At 35.7% G+C, this 12357-nt stretch overlaps 1 protein-coding gene across 3 annotated transcripts in view; it reads right to left on the minus strand.

Moving 5' to 3' along the window:
- LOC138706003 (sorting nexin-14-like) overlaps positions 1-11695 on the minus strand; it is a 51845-nt gene extending 40150 nt beyond the window's left edge. For all 3 annotated transcript variants that reach the window (XM_069834874.1, XM_069834873.1, XM_069834872.1), the window contains exons 1-4: positions 11454-11695; positions 11173-11241; positions 6063-6264; positions 178-309 (exon numbers count right to left, since the gene is read on the minus strand). In XM_069834874.1, the coding sequence (XP_069690975.1) occupies positions 178-309; positions 6063-6264; positions 11173-11241; positions 11454-11566 (516 nt within the window). In that variant the 5' untranslated portion in view covers positions 11567-11695. The remainder of the gene's footprint in view (positions 1-177; positions 310-6062; positions 6265-11172; positions 11242-11453) is intronic.
- Between the last annotated feature and the right edge of the window lie 662 nt (positions 11696-12357).

Consider the following 12357-nt stretch of genomic DNA (forward strand, 5'->3'; position numbering starts at 1 on the left):
TTATAAATATTCTGCCAATGTCAAAGATGTAGGCTATGCTGCCTTACAAAAGGAAATTTACTCTACAGAATCGTCTTAGGTAATAAATAACAAAATACACCATCTGTACAATAGTTATCCTAAATTTCGTGTAGAGGGGAATCGAACAAATAGAATCTATTAAAGACTTAAACATACCTGTAATCCCCTACGTAAGAAAACACTGGCTGCATAACGGATGCTTTGGCGTAGTTCCAGCACAAAACTTTCGTCAGTGGACAGTTCATTGTACCACACGTAGACGAATTCTTTCAAGGTCTTGTTCAGGAACTGGAAAACAACAACACCCAAAACAATCTGAATCTATAATACTCTATGCAACATCAGATACCGGTATTATATTGTTGAACAATGTACTTTACCTGCGAACATGTTGTTCTGATGAGTGGAAGAGAAAATAAATAATTTTATGTAACATATTATGCTAAGAAAGCTAAATGAAGCATACCATACTTGGAATCTTATAAAAAATTCAACAAATAATGAATTCTTGGTATTTGGTGGTAAAGAACATGAACTTCAAAGAAGGACAGATAATAAAAACTATAAGTGCTTGTAAGTACCTGTCATGAAGAGATAAGAACTCGAATGGGACAAGCAAACACTGCAACAAAGAAAATGAATACCATATTCTGAAGTACAAAAATAATATTAGAAATTACGAAACTAATATCGGTAGTACTAGAACATACAGCTGAACAAGTAGATGATTAATCAAAGGAATAGAAGATGCAGGATTATGATAATGAACTTTCAGTGAAGATGTTGTGTAGCGGCGGAAATAGATAAAGTTAGAAATGTAAATGGAATACATAAAATGAGGATTAATATAGGAATAAATGAAGCAAATGAGATAGAGCGATTTGGACACATGTAAAAGATGGCAGTGAAAGATGATTGAAAACAAATATAAGGACAAATTTCAACCATTGCATTGAAAGGAGAAGAGGTAGAGCTAGACGTTATTGGAATCTGGATGTCAGATATGTCAACCTCAACAACAACAAACTAATATCAGTAAAATCATCGTGAATACATTATGAATGATACTGATTTTATGTGCTTTTCTTCATGGAGAAAGAGGTTGTGGAACTACGTGTAAAATTTATTGCAGCAGACAGGGAGATGACTACTGCCCAGTGCACCAAGAATTCAAGTTCTGAATGGAGTTCAGCAAAAAATCAAGTTAAAAATATAATTAGCTCTTATCTATTTTCACATTTTAATGCATCTTTCAGAAAAAATACTTACTTACTTACTGGCTTTTAAGAAACCCGGAGGTTCATTGCCGCCCTCACATAAGCCCGCCATTGGTCCCTATCCTGAGCAAGATTAATCTATTCTCTATCATCATATCCCACCTCCCTCAAATCCATTTTTATATTATCTTCCCATCTACGTCTCGGCCTCCCTAGAGGTATTTTTCTCTCCGGCCTCCCAACTAACTCTATATGCATTTCTGGATTCGCCCATGCATACTACATGCCCTGCCCATCTCAAACGTCTGGATTTAATGTTCCTAATTACGTCAGGTGAAGAATACAATGCGTGCAGTTCTGTGTTGTGTAACTTTCTCCATTCTCCTGTAACTTCATCCCTCTTAGCCCCAAATATTTTCCTGAGAACCTTATTCTCAAACACCCTTAACCTATGTTCCTCTCTCAACGTGAGAGTCCAAGTTTCACAACCATAAAGAACAACCGGTAATATAATTGTTTTATAAATTCTAACTTTCAGATTTTTTGACAGCAGACTGGATGATAAAAGCTTCTCAACCGAATAATAACAGGCATTTCCCATATTTATCCTGTGTTTAATTTCCTCCCGAGTATCATTTATATTTGTTACTGTTGCTCCAAGATATTTGAACTTCTCCACCTCTTCGAAAGATAAATTTCCAATTTTTATATTGCCATTTCACACAATATTTCAGAAAAAATACAAACTAAATTTATGTTGGCGTAAACTGACTCAGTTTCGATTGCCAACAAAATAATAAATGGGTTTGCAACAAAGGTATTTACTAAACTGCATATCGGTCACCGAAGTATTAGAAGATTTTCCACAGCATAGCTATTTCTTCAGTATTTTCTCCTTTCCTGTCACACTCTTTTCTTGTCATGTCTATTCCAACATCACGGCCTTTTAGCATCAAGATTTAACATAATTGTTAGGGTTGAAGTTGATCAAAGGAGATCCAACAATTCTAATTAGAAGCAAGTTCCTCGTGGTGTTAACCAACAGGGATGATCTCAGTGGAGAGACAATGAAGTCAAGTTGGGAGAAGCATCATGATATTATATTGGTAGTACCAAATTTGAACATTTCTGGGTTCTGTGATGAAAAATATAACAAGAAGGTGCTAGAACACTGTTCCAGCATGTTGCACCAGGAAAAAGCACTGCAGATATCCAAGATTAAGTGTAGAAAGTACCGGAAAGGAAACTTCAGTTAGATTACATAAGAGAAGCCTGACATAACAAGGCAGTCAAAACAATACACCAGGCACTGACAATAATTAATGTTAATTGCTTGTAGCAGTAGCAGTAGCAGTAGCAGTAGCAGTAGTAGTAGTAGTAGTAGTAGTAGTAGTTGTGGTTTGTCCAAAGGCAAGTTGGAACCTCATATGTGATACAATTAAGACATCAGTCATGAGGCAACTAAATCAAGAGATAATGGGTAGGGTGGCCAGTTCTTTTGCCCCTTCATTGCATACATTGCTGACTAGTAACATATTACACTAATCAGATTTCAGATGTATACAAACAATTGTTCTTCCTCCGATACATATCGTCAAGTGAGATGTACTGCCTGATAATAGATGTACATATCAGCCATAACCTCAATCAGAGGTAATTACAAGCAGTATTAACCAAATACCATGCTTGAAGAAAGTTCAGGTAAGCTATACAAGAACAGAACTGTAATCAAGAATCTAAAAATACGGAACATCAAATAAAATGTAATAAAAAAAAACTGTTTTGAAATAATTTAGATGTATAACGAAATTCAACACTACTTCATCCCACTTATATGTTCAGCCACGGAAATTATTTCACAAGTACTAATAGAAAACAACAAAGGACAATACTGGAAACAACTATAATGAGAAGGCACATGTAAAATAGTTAGAAACATAAAAGAAAATCTGGAGAAAAGAAATCTTTATACTAAATTCATATAAGAAATTTTTTGTACAGTATGCTTCGAGTACCTGTTACAGTACTGTTAACTGTAATCATACAACAGAAATGTGAAGGACCACCACTACTTGTAAACGACCTGTTGACAATAAATATATAATATAAATAATAATGATTTACCTGACTGCAATATACAGTAGTACAACAGTCAAAATTGTTTGAGGTAGTGGTCGTGATTGTGGTGGTAGTGGTAATGGTAACGTTTAGTGGTGGTCATGCCAGTGGCAGCAGCCCACCATCGGTCCCTATCCTAAGCAAGATTAATCCAGTCCCTACCATCATATTCCACCTCCCTCAAATATATAATAATATTATTCTCCCATCTACGCCTTTGCCTCCCCAAAGGTCTTTCACCCTCAGGTCTTCAAACTAAGAGTCTATATGCATTTCTAGATTCACCCATACGTGCTACATGCCCTGCCCATCTCAAACATCTGGATTTAATTCCTAATTATATTAGGAACAGTCCTGCGTGTAGTTTTGCATTATATAACGTTCTCCATTCTTCTGTAACTTCATCCCTTTTAGCCATAAATATTTTCCTAAGAACCTTATTCTCAAACACCCTTAACCTCTGTTCCTCTCTCAAAGCAAGAATCCAAGTTTCACAACCATACAGAACTGGTAATATAACTGATTCATAAATTCTAACTTCCAGCTTTTTCGAGAGCAGCCTGGATGATAAAAGCTTCTCGACCGAATAATAGCAGGCATTTCCCATATTTATTCTGGGTTTAATTTCCTCACGAGTGTCATTTATATTTGTTAATGTTGCTCCAAGGTACTTGAATTTTTCTACCATTTCAAAGGATAAATTTCAAAATCACTACAGAATTTTGCGGCTGCACTTCACAACAATTGACTCTGAAATGAAGAATTGTGCCTGAGATGAGGGGAACATATATCTAGAAAAGCTTATCTCACAAAAATTAGTGTCTACCTAATATTAAGTTTAGTTTCAGTTTGTTTTAAAAAATTGTAATAAAGATGGGTTGTGAGTTTCCGGGCTTGTGCCGTGTTGTCTCAGTTGCTAGAGCTAACGTTTCGACCATCCTGCTGTGATCATCCTCACTGCTGTGGATAAGAATAATTGTCAGTTGCCAAAGGTATTTATGTAGTGGCTCTTGGGTTCCTATCAATGATTGGTTGTATTCTCTCTCTTGTGATTGGTCCTTAGGTCGTCCAATCTCTGTGTATGGTCCATCACATCAGGATTGGGGCTGACTTCTATGTGCGCCATCGAGTTTTGAAACATTATTCTTGTAGCTGTTGATCTTGTTTGCTGACAGATGTGCAAAGGGAAATGGCCTTGAAAAAAGGAGTACGACCCTCATAAGTTCGCCTTCCCTCTGATTTCGCCGCTGAATCTCCTTCACTTCTTGATTAGTCTATAATATTCTTCTCTGTCCATTATTCTGACGTTGTCTGTGAATATTATGTGATGGCTGATTTTCTTCATTAAGGGTCGTATGACCTGGGAGGTTGGCCCTCATAAGCTTGTCTCAGCTTGTCTCTTGGGTAATTGTCGAGGACAGTGACTTCAATCTAGCTACAATGTTCTGTCGGCACCTCTGTGGAGTTTCAGTGAAAATACCTTGTTGAGTAAGGAGAGATCGTGGCTGCATCCAGTTGTTTCAGCAATGAGTTATCTAGGATCCATGGGGGGTTTATATAGTTGCTTCTGGGTTCCTGTCAGTCGTTGGTTTGTTGGTATATCTATATACTTTCTTGCAATTGGTCCATGGTCGACCAATCCATGTGACAGTCCATATAGGGTATACAGGGTAGGGAGACTGTGCATGCGCCATAAAGTTTCCACTGAGCACTAATGGGTTAAGGTATTATATCTGATAAAGAATATGCAGTACTAACATGTTAAAGTAACAGCCTATCTATGTAACATGTAATAAATTTGAAAATTTGAATCCACAAAGATGTAATTGACATAAAAATTTGCATTGCCAGTTAATTAGTTAAACCTTTATTATTTAGTACTATTTTATATATTTTGTAGTATACAACTTGATAACTTTTATAATGTCAATCCCTGGATACATAAAAATAACAAGAAATGGGTAATTTAGATCAGATGGAAAAACACAACACTAAAACTGATATCAACAAGAAAACTAATAAACAAATTAACAATACAAGGCAAGATTTTACAAATGAATGAAAGATAAGTAAGATTTGTTTAACATGTAAAAAACGTTGATATTAAGAAAGAAATTTGCATACAAGTAATACCACAGTCTAGTATATACTGTCACGAAGCTTGAGTTTTGAGGGTACTAGGAACAATGGACTGTGCAGGTACTATTTCGTATTGTCTGTAATGAAGCGATAGTAACGATCCTACTGGTTAGCAACTATTTATGGATGCATATTTACTATGTATTGAGCTTCGTGACTGTATATACTAGACTGTGGTAATACTGAGAAAGTCTGTAATTACTACATTCAAAATGGCCATGATTGTTCTGTTGAATATTTATGCAACGAAAGCTACTCCATGTAAATAATAACATGGTATGCAAAGAAATGAAGTACTTGATACAAACAACCTGTAAAAATATAAGTTTGAACAGCAACGGCACAACTGATCTCAATTAGGAAACAAAAAGTTAAAATTATGCGAATTAATTACTTTCTAATGCTTAATCAAACTGAACCAAATCCAACTCAACCCAAACCACTCTCACTCAAGCCCAAACTAAAATAAGTTCTTTACATTAATTTACCAGCGACTTTTCTGTATAGATTATGCCAAGGTGTGAAATTAATCATGTTACCATACTGAAGAAGACAGGACTAACTTACATCTTCAATAGCTTCATCAATCTCATCTGGAACTTCAAGGCCAATCCATGGCTGGCGAGAATAGGAGCTGGGACCAGGACGGTGGCGCTTGCATTTGCCACTGCCACACACTGCACACCACGCCTTCAGCTGTATTACTGAGGGAGCACCCCTTTGTTTTCCAGTTAGTAATGAAAGGAAGTTTGGAGCCTCAGATCTATGTCTATAACACACAACATCAAGCATTCAGAAGTTTGCCAGATGTGTAGACCAATTTAGCAATAGAGTAGTTGCCCAGGGTATGACATAGGAGGTTGGTCTATGCTGTATCTGCGATGAAATGATGGAGATTTGTTGGAATGCAACAGGGGAACTGGGGCTCCCAGAGAAAACCCCTATATTACCTGGACCACAGGCTTGCCCAACACATGGTATAAATCAGAGGTATGCCAGGGATCGAACCCAGGTCCACAGGATTATAAGTCCAACACTGTAGCCACTAGACCACAGTGGCGGCTTTTATAACATTATAATATTCCTAATCACTGTCACATTATGTATGTAGCCTAAGTCAGTTACAATTCATTACACAACAAGGAAGCCTTTATTTGTTGTCATAATTCCTAGTTTAATATCTATTGACATAATGGTAACCTTTCACCATCCTTCTACAATTTTAATCAAAACTAGTGGACACCATTCAAATAACGACCAAAATCGAGGTATATGGTGCAACAATGACATGAAATATTACAATAAACATCTCGAACTATTACTGCCGTGACACTGCTGTAAATACTCAACAGCACAAAAAGTGAAACACTTCTTTTTTTTTATTATTCAGAATATTCAAACAAATAGCTGTATGTTTGCAGGTAGAAAACAATTGAATTATTAATTAAACAAAATGTCGGTAAAATGTCGATATATTAGCCTATTCTAGTAATCAAAATATTTTCAGCAGTATGGTTACCAATATCATTAACTTAGATCTTAAATAAAAAGTAAGGAAATTGAAGTGTTTTGCTTTTTGTGCCAGTCAATGTAGTCTATACAAATCGAAAATGACGCGTGTGACCTCTGTTATCCAGTAGCCCATATTGTCTTTGTTTTCTGCACTTTCCAGCATGTTCGAGAGCACGCAATATTCATTGCTAGATGGCACTGGAGTCTTATACATATATTTATATTTATGGCTTTTAAGGAACCCAGAGGTTCATTGCTGCCCTAACATAAACCCGCCATCAGTCCCTATCCTGAGCAAGATTAATCCAATCTCTACCAACATAACCCACCTCCTTCGAATCCATTTTAATATTAATCTCCCATCTACATCTCGGCCTCCCCAATATTCTTTTAAGAAGATTAATTCCGTTTGTAAATGAAATTATTGGGGATCATCAATGTCGTTTTAGGCGTAATAGATCAACTATTGACAAGATTTTTTTTTTAATTCGACAGATACTGGAGAAAAAAATGGGAGCATAAGAGTACAGTACATCAGTTATTCATTGATTTCAAAAAGGCATATGACTCTGTTAAGAGAGAAGTTTTATATAATATTCTTACTGAATTTGGTATTCCCAAGAAACTTGTTTGATTAATTAAAATGTGTCTCAGTGAAATTTACAGCAGAGTCCATATAGGTCAGTTTCTGTCACTTGCTTTTCCAATTCACTGCGGGCTAAAGCAAGAAGATGCACTATCACCTTTATTTTTTAACTTTGCTCTAGAAAGTCCAGGATAACAGAGAGGGTTTGGAATTGAACTGGTTACATCAGCTCCTTCTCTATGCGGATGACGTGACTATGTTAGGAGAAAATCCACAAACCATTAGGCCAGACACTTCCTCCACCCTCTATTTTTTAATGTAAGAGTGGAACAAGATGCGAGAACAGTTCGTGTATCTCCGGATGACGTCAATGAACATTGACCGCAATGTTTGAATAGACATCTGCAACCGCTACGATGCTGTCTCCATCTCCGAGGAAAGAATGCCCTTATTACCGCGAATGTATAAAGAAATAAAAGCTTTCATAGGGAAAGCGAAATTGTGGAAGTCGCAAGTTTCAGTGGGTAACTGTTACCACTTTATTAATCTAAAATTGTTACCTAATTTGAATCAAGACCAGTGTAACAAAAAGGCATAGTGAAGTACTGAAGGACTTGAGAAAAGAATTTGAGACCAGATTTAAGATTTGAATAGTTCTAATTTAAAATAATTGTTTGTGGATTTCTAAGATGTTTTGTTTATTGTTAATTATTGAAAACATTACGAAACATATTATTTAACTATTATTGTAATTAATATTATTAACATTGGCGTATCGTAACAATACGTACCTTAACAAGTAACAAGTTTAATTGTAATTTATTATTATTATTATTATTATTATTATTTAACTGAATTTTATTTTATTAAATATAGTATAAACTTAAAAAAAAATACTAAAAATGAAGTATTGTTGTTGTTTAGTCAACTGTCCGAAGACAGGTCTGAACGTCACAAGTTATACCAACAAGGCACCACTATGAGGCAACTAGGCCAGGAGATAATGGGGTAGGGTGGCCAGTTCCTTGTGGTTAAATAATTACGTAACATGTATGTTTCTTCATGCTTCAGATGTCTTCTTTTTACTCAATATATAATTAAAAAATAAATGTATTATTATTATTATTATTATTACTGCAAACTACTTAAGAAATTTTATTCCTTCCGAAAATAACTGTCTACTGTGACACTACAATTCAAATGTACAGCTATGTGGAATTTCTCCCGTGAAGTTACAACTTAGCTCGCTCATGCGTGTAACATGAATCAGCGATCGGCTATCTTCGGGTACTGCACTTATCTCTTCAGTTGACTACGCTATCTACACTTGCTCTCTGTAACAACTTTTATGCGTTGGCCTTGAGACGCCTGCATTAGGCAAAACACGGGAATTTTACTTGAAGCAAGCGAAGAGATAGGTTGGAAGTGAAACCCGAAAAGACAAAGTATATGATTGCGTCTCATGACCAGAATATTGTACAAAATGAAAATATAAAAATTGGAAATTTATCCTGTGAAGAGGTAGAAAAATTCAAATATCTTGGAGCAACAGTAACAAACATAAATGATACTCAAGAGGAAATCAAATGCAGAATAAATATGGAATATGCATGTTATTATTCGGTTGAGAAGCTCTTGTCATCTAGTCTGCTGTCGAAAAATCTGAAAGTTAGAATTTATAAAACATTTATATTACCGGTTGTCCTGTATGGTTGTGAAACTTGGACTCTCACTTTGAGAGAGGAACAGACATTAAGGGTTTTTGAAAATAAGAAATAGCCTATTTGGTGCTAAGAGGAATGAAGTTACAGGAGACTGGAGAAAGTTACACAACTCAGAACTACACGCATTATATTCTTCACCTGACATAATTAGAAACACTAAATCCAGACATCTGAGATGGACAGGACATTTAGCACGTATGGACCAATCCAGAAATGCATATAGAGTGTTAGTTGGGAGGCTGGAGGGAAAAAGACCTTTGGAGAGACCGAGACGTAGATGGGAGCATATTAAAATGGATTTGAGGGAGGTGGAATATGATGAGACTGAATTAATCTTGCACAGGATAGGGACTAATGGTGGGCTTATGTGAGGGAGGCAATGAACCTTTGGGCTCCTTAAAAGCCACAAGTAAGTAAGTGTACTAACTTATAATATCATTCCAAATTTGTCTGTTGTTTAATTTCACTAATATCAGGTGCATATCACCTTACACAGAATGCAGGAATCTTGTTGAATTTACTAGAGCTAGCACAAAAAACCCAACAGGTTGCACTGTAACCAGGGCTGGACAGCAGATACAAAGGAATAATCTTCACAAGCATTTTATGTACAATAGTGGCAAAAAAAAAAAAACCTGACCGAACCTTGTAGCTGATTTCAGAGCCTTGTTCACTCCAAAGCACGATAGACTGGTAACTAAAACTTTCGTGGTTCGAATCCTGCCTGGAAAGGTAACTTTTTTTTTGTTCCTTATTCAAATTTATATTTTTCGATTGCTGGTAAAATTCGTGTTCTGGGAATAATAAGTTAATTAAGTAGTAAAATATCACTGTAATCAAAAAGTATTGTGAATAAATTTGAATAAGGTACAAAAAAAAGTTTCCTTCCCAGGCAGGATTCGAACCACGAAAGTCTTAGTTACCTACCACTCTATCGTGCTCTGAGTGAACAAGGCTCTGAAATCAGTTACAAGGGTCGGTCCGGTTTTTTTTTTTGCCACTACTATACCTTGCTTATTTTGGAGACTTTCTAATATACTATTTCATAGTAATTCGCTAATGCATCCATTTTAGTTTCCAAACCAAATGTATTTAGAAAATAAAAAAATGTGCAATTACGTAATGAAAATAAAACTGGTGAGAATTAATAAGTGTTACTGGATTTACTCACAAACAAGAATAAGCTGAGATTAACAATGCGTACAGAAAATGGCAAAAACTGGACATCGGATAACTGAGAGAGAATTTAGAACCTGGGATATAACTTTATCTGACTGAAATTAAAGGCCAGCTGGCCAAAGAATATGTCCAATAGTTTCATGATGTTTTCAAACACTTAAAGAAAATTCATGAGGACTGACCTGAATTAGCTATTGTGTAACAATTTCCTGAAGTGAATCGGATTAGGTTCCTAGACAATTTACTGTTACCAGTAGGTCTAGTACCAAATTTCCACCAACGCTGGATTAAGTCTTTGCCATTGTACAACAAATAACAAGAAACATTGCCAAATGTTTCGTACAGTAACTAGCCTACTAGACAGATTCTCTGACCGCCAACAGTGTAGCTAGCTGTAAGTCTGCCTGTGGTAAGTTGACAGGAAAATTTAAAATTGACATATAGTTTTCTGTGATGCAAAATAAAATAATTGTATAACCTAGTCATAACAGAAGATACATTTTCAATATACGCATGAAAATTCCTGTATGGCACTCTGTTCAAAAATTGTCTTATTTATTTTCTTTCGAAAAAGTCCGTCAACAGTAGTGATACTTCCTAATATTTTACTTGGTATTATTTTTCGACTAGTGATTTAATAAGTGTCCAAATCATAATTACATATCTTATTACTCACTTGAATATCGAATTAAAAACTATGAAACCTCCTATGTACGCGGCCAGTACTAGAACACCAGAGAGAAAACTGAAACAGAAATGTTATTTTAACATGAAAAAAATATTGTACCGATAGAGTAAGTTAAATTTAATTAGGTAATTGATTTTACAATTAAATTTTAGACAGTAATTATTTTATTTCACTCATAATTTTAAAATGTCTCTAAAACTCTGACACAACTACAATTACGTCATAATTTGTCATATCGCAAGCAGAACATAATCTTGATTTCCACTAACCTAAGTGAAACTGTCAAAAAGAGACATAATATTATTATCACCAAGACTGACGTGCGAGCTAGTTTATCGTTCCATATTAAAAATACTATCGTTTTGGCTTCATTTTCATCCATGTTTTAATTTCAAAATATTTTCTTAATCTCAGCTTTCAATATGTATCATGCTAAACAAAACATGTAAAATTCACTTTATCCATTTTCTCCATAACATAACACAACCTCCATTTTCACAAATGCGCAGAATACCAAATCGCAGTATTGCCAGATGTCTAAATCAGAAACTACCTACACATTGAAACAAAATTCTCTGCAATGATAAAAATGTCCCTATACATGAATATCAGCGCTAAATTTGACTTGATAAATTATATGATGCTATGATCAAAGCATTAACTCCCCTAGAAATATGGGTAGACAAAACAAAATAGTAGTTAACACTAACAGAACATTTTACAAGGTTTTCTCTCTTGCCAGAGCCTTCTTCAGTTATAAGCCGGTGCATGGGTAGGTTTGGCAACTCTGAGTGGAGGCGGGAGATTCTAAATGAATGAAATGAAATGCGCACAATGTGCATAAGATTTGAAGTTTAGTCTTTGCAGAAATTTTTGAGCGAGGTTTTCCTTTCTCGGCAGTTTTCAACGTGATATCGTCCACACGGCTTCTGACACAGTTCACACACACATTCGTCGTTGGGTTCGTGGTATCTCTTGGTGGTACAGATCTTATGGTGAAAACCATGTACTGGTAACGGGTCACTACGCGTCTCAGTTCGTAGTTTGTGTTTGCCCAGTCTCTGGTTGTCATGGCGTCTGTTATGTAGAACTCGCTCCAGATGGCGTTCTTCTTTCCTCTGAGTACTTCAAGGGCTTTCTCGTATGCTGGGGTGTTCGGCATGCAGAGTTGCG

This window comes from Periplaneta americana, chromosome 9, assembly GCF_040183065.1.
Source record: "Periplaneta americana isolate PAMFEO1 chromosome 9, P.americana_PAMFEO1_priV1, whole genome shotgun sequence".
In the NCBI taxonomy this organism is placed as follows: domain Eukaryota; kingdom Metazoa; phylum Arthropoda; class Insecta; order Blattodea; family Blattidae; genus Periplaneta; species Periplaneta americana.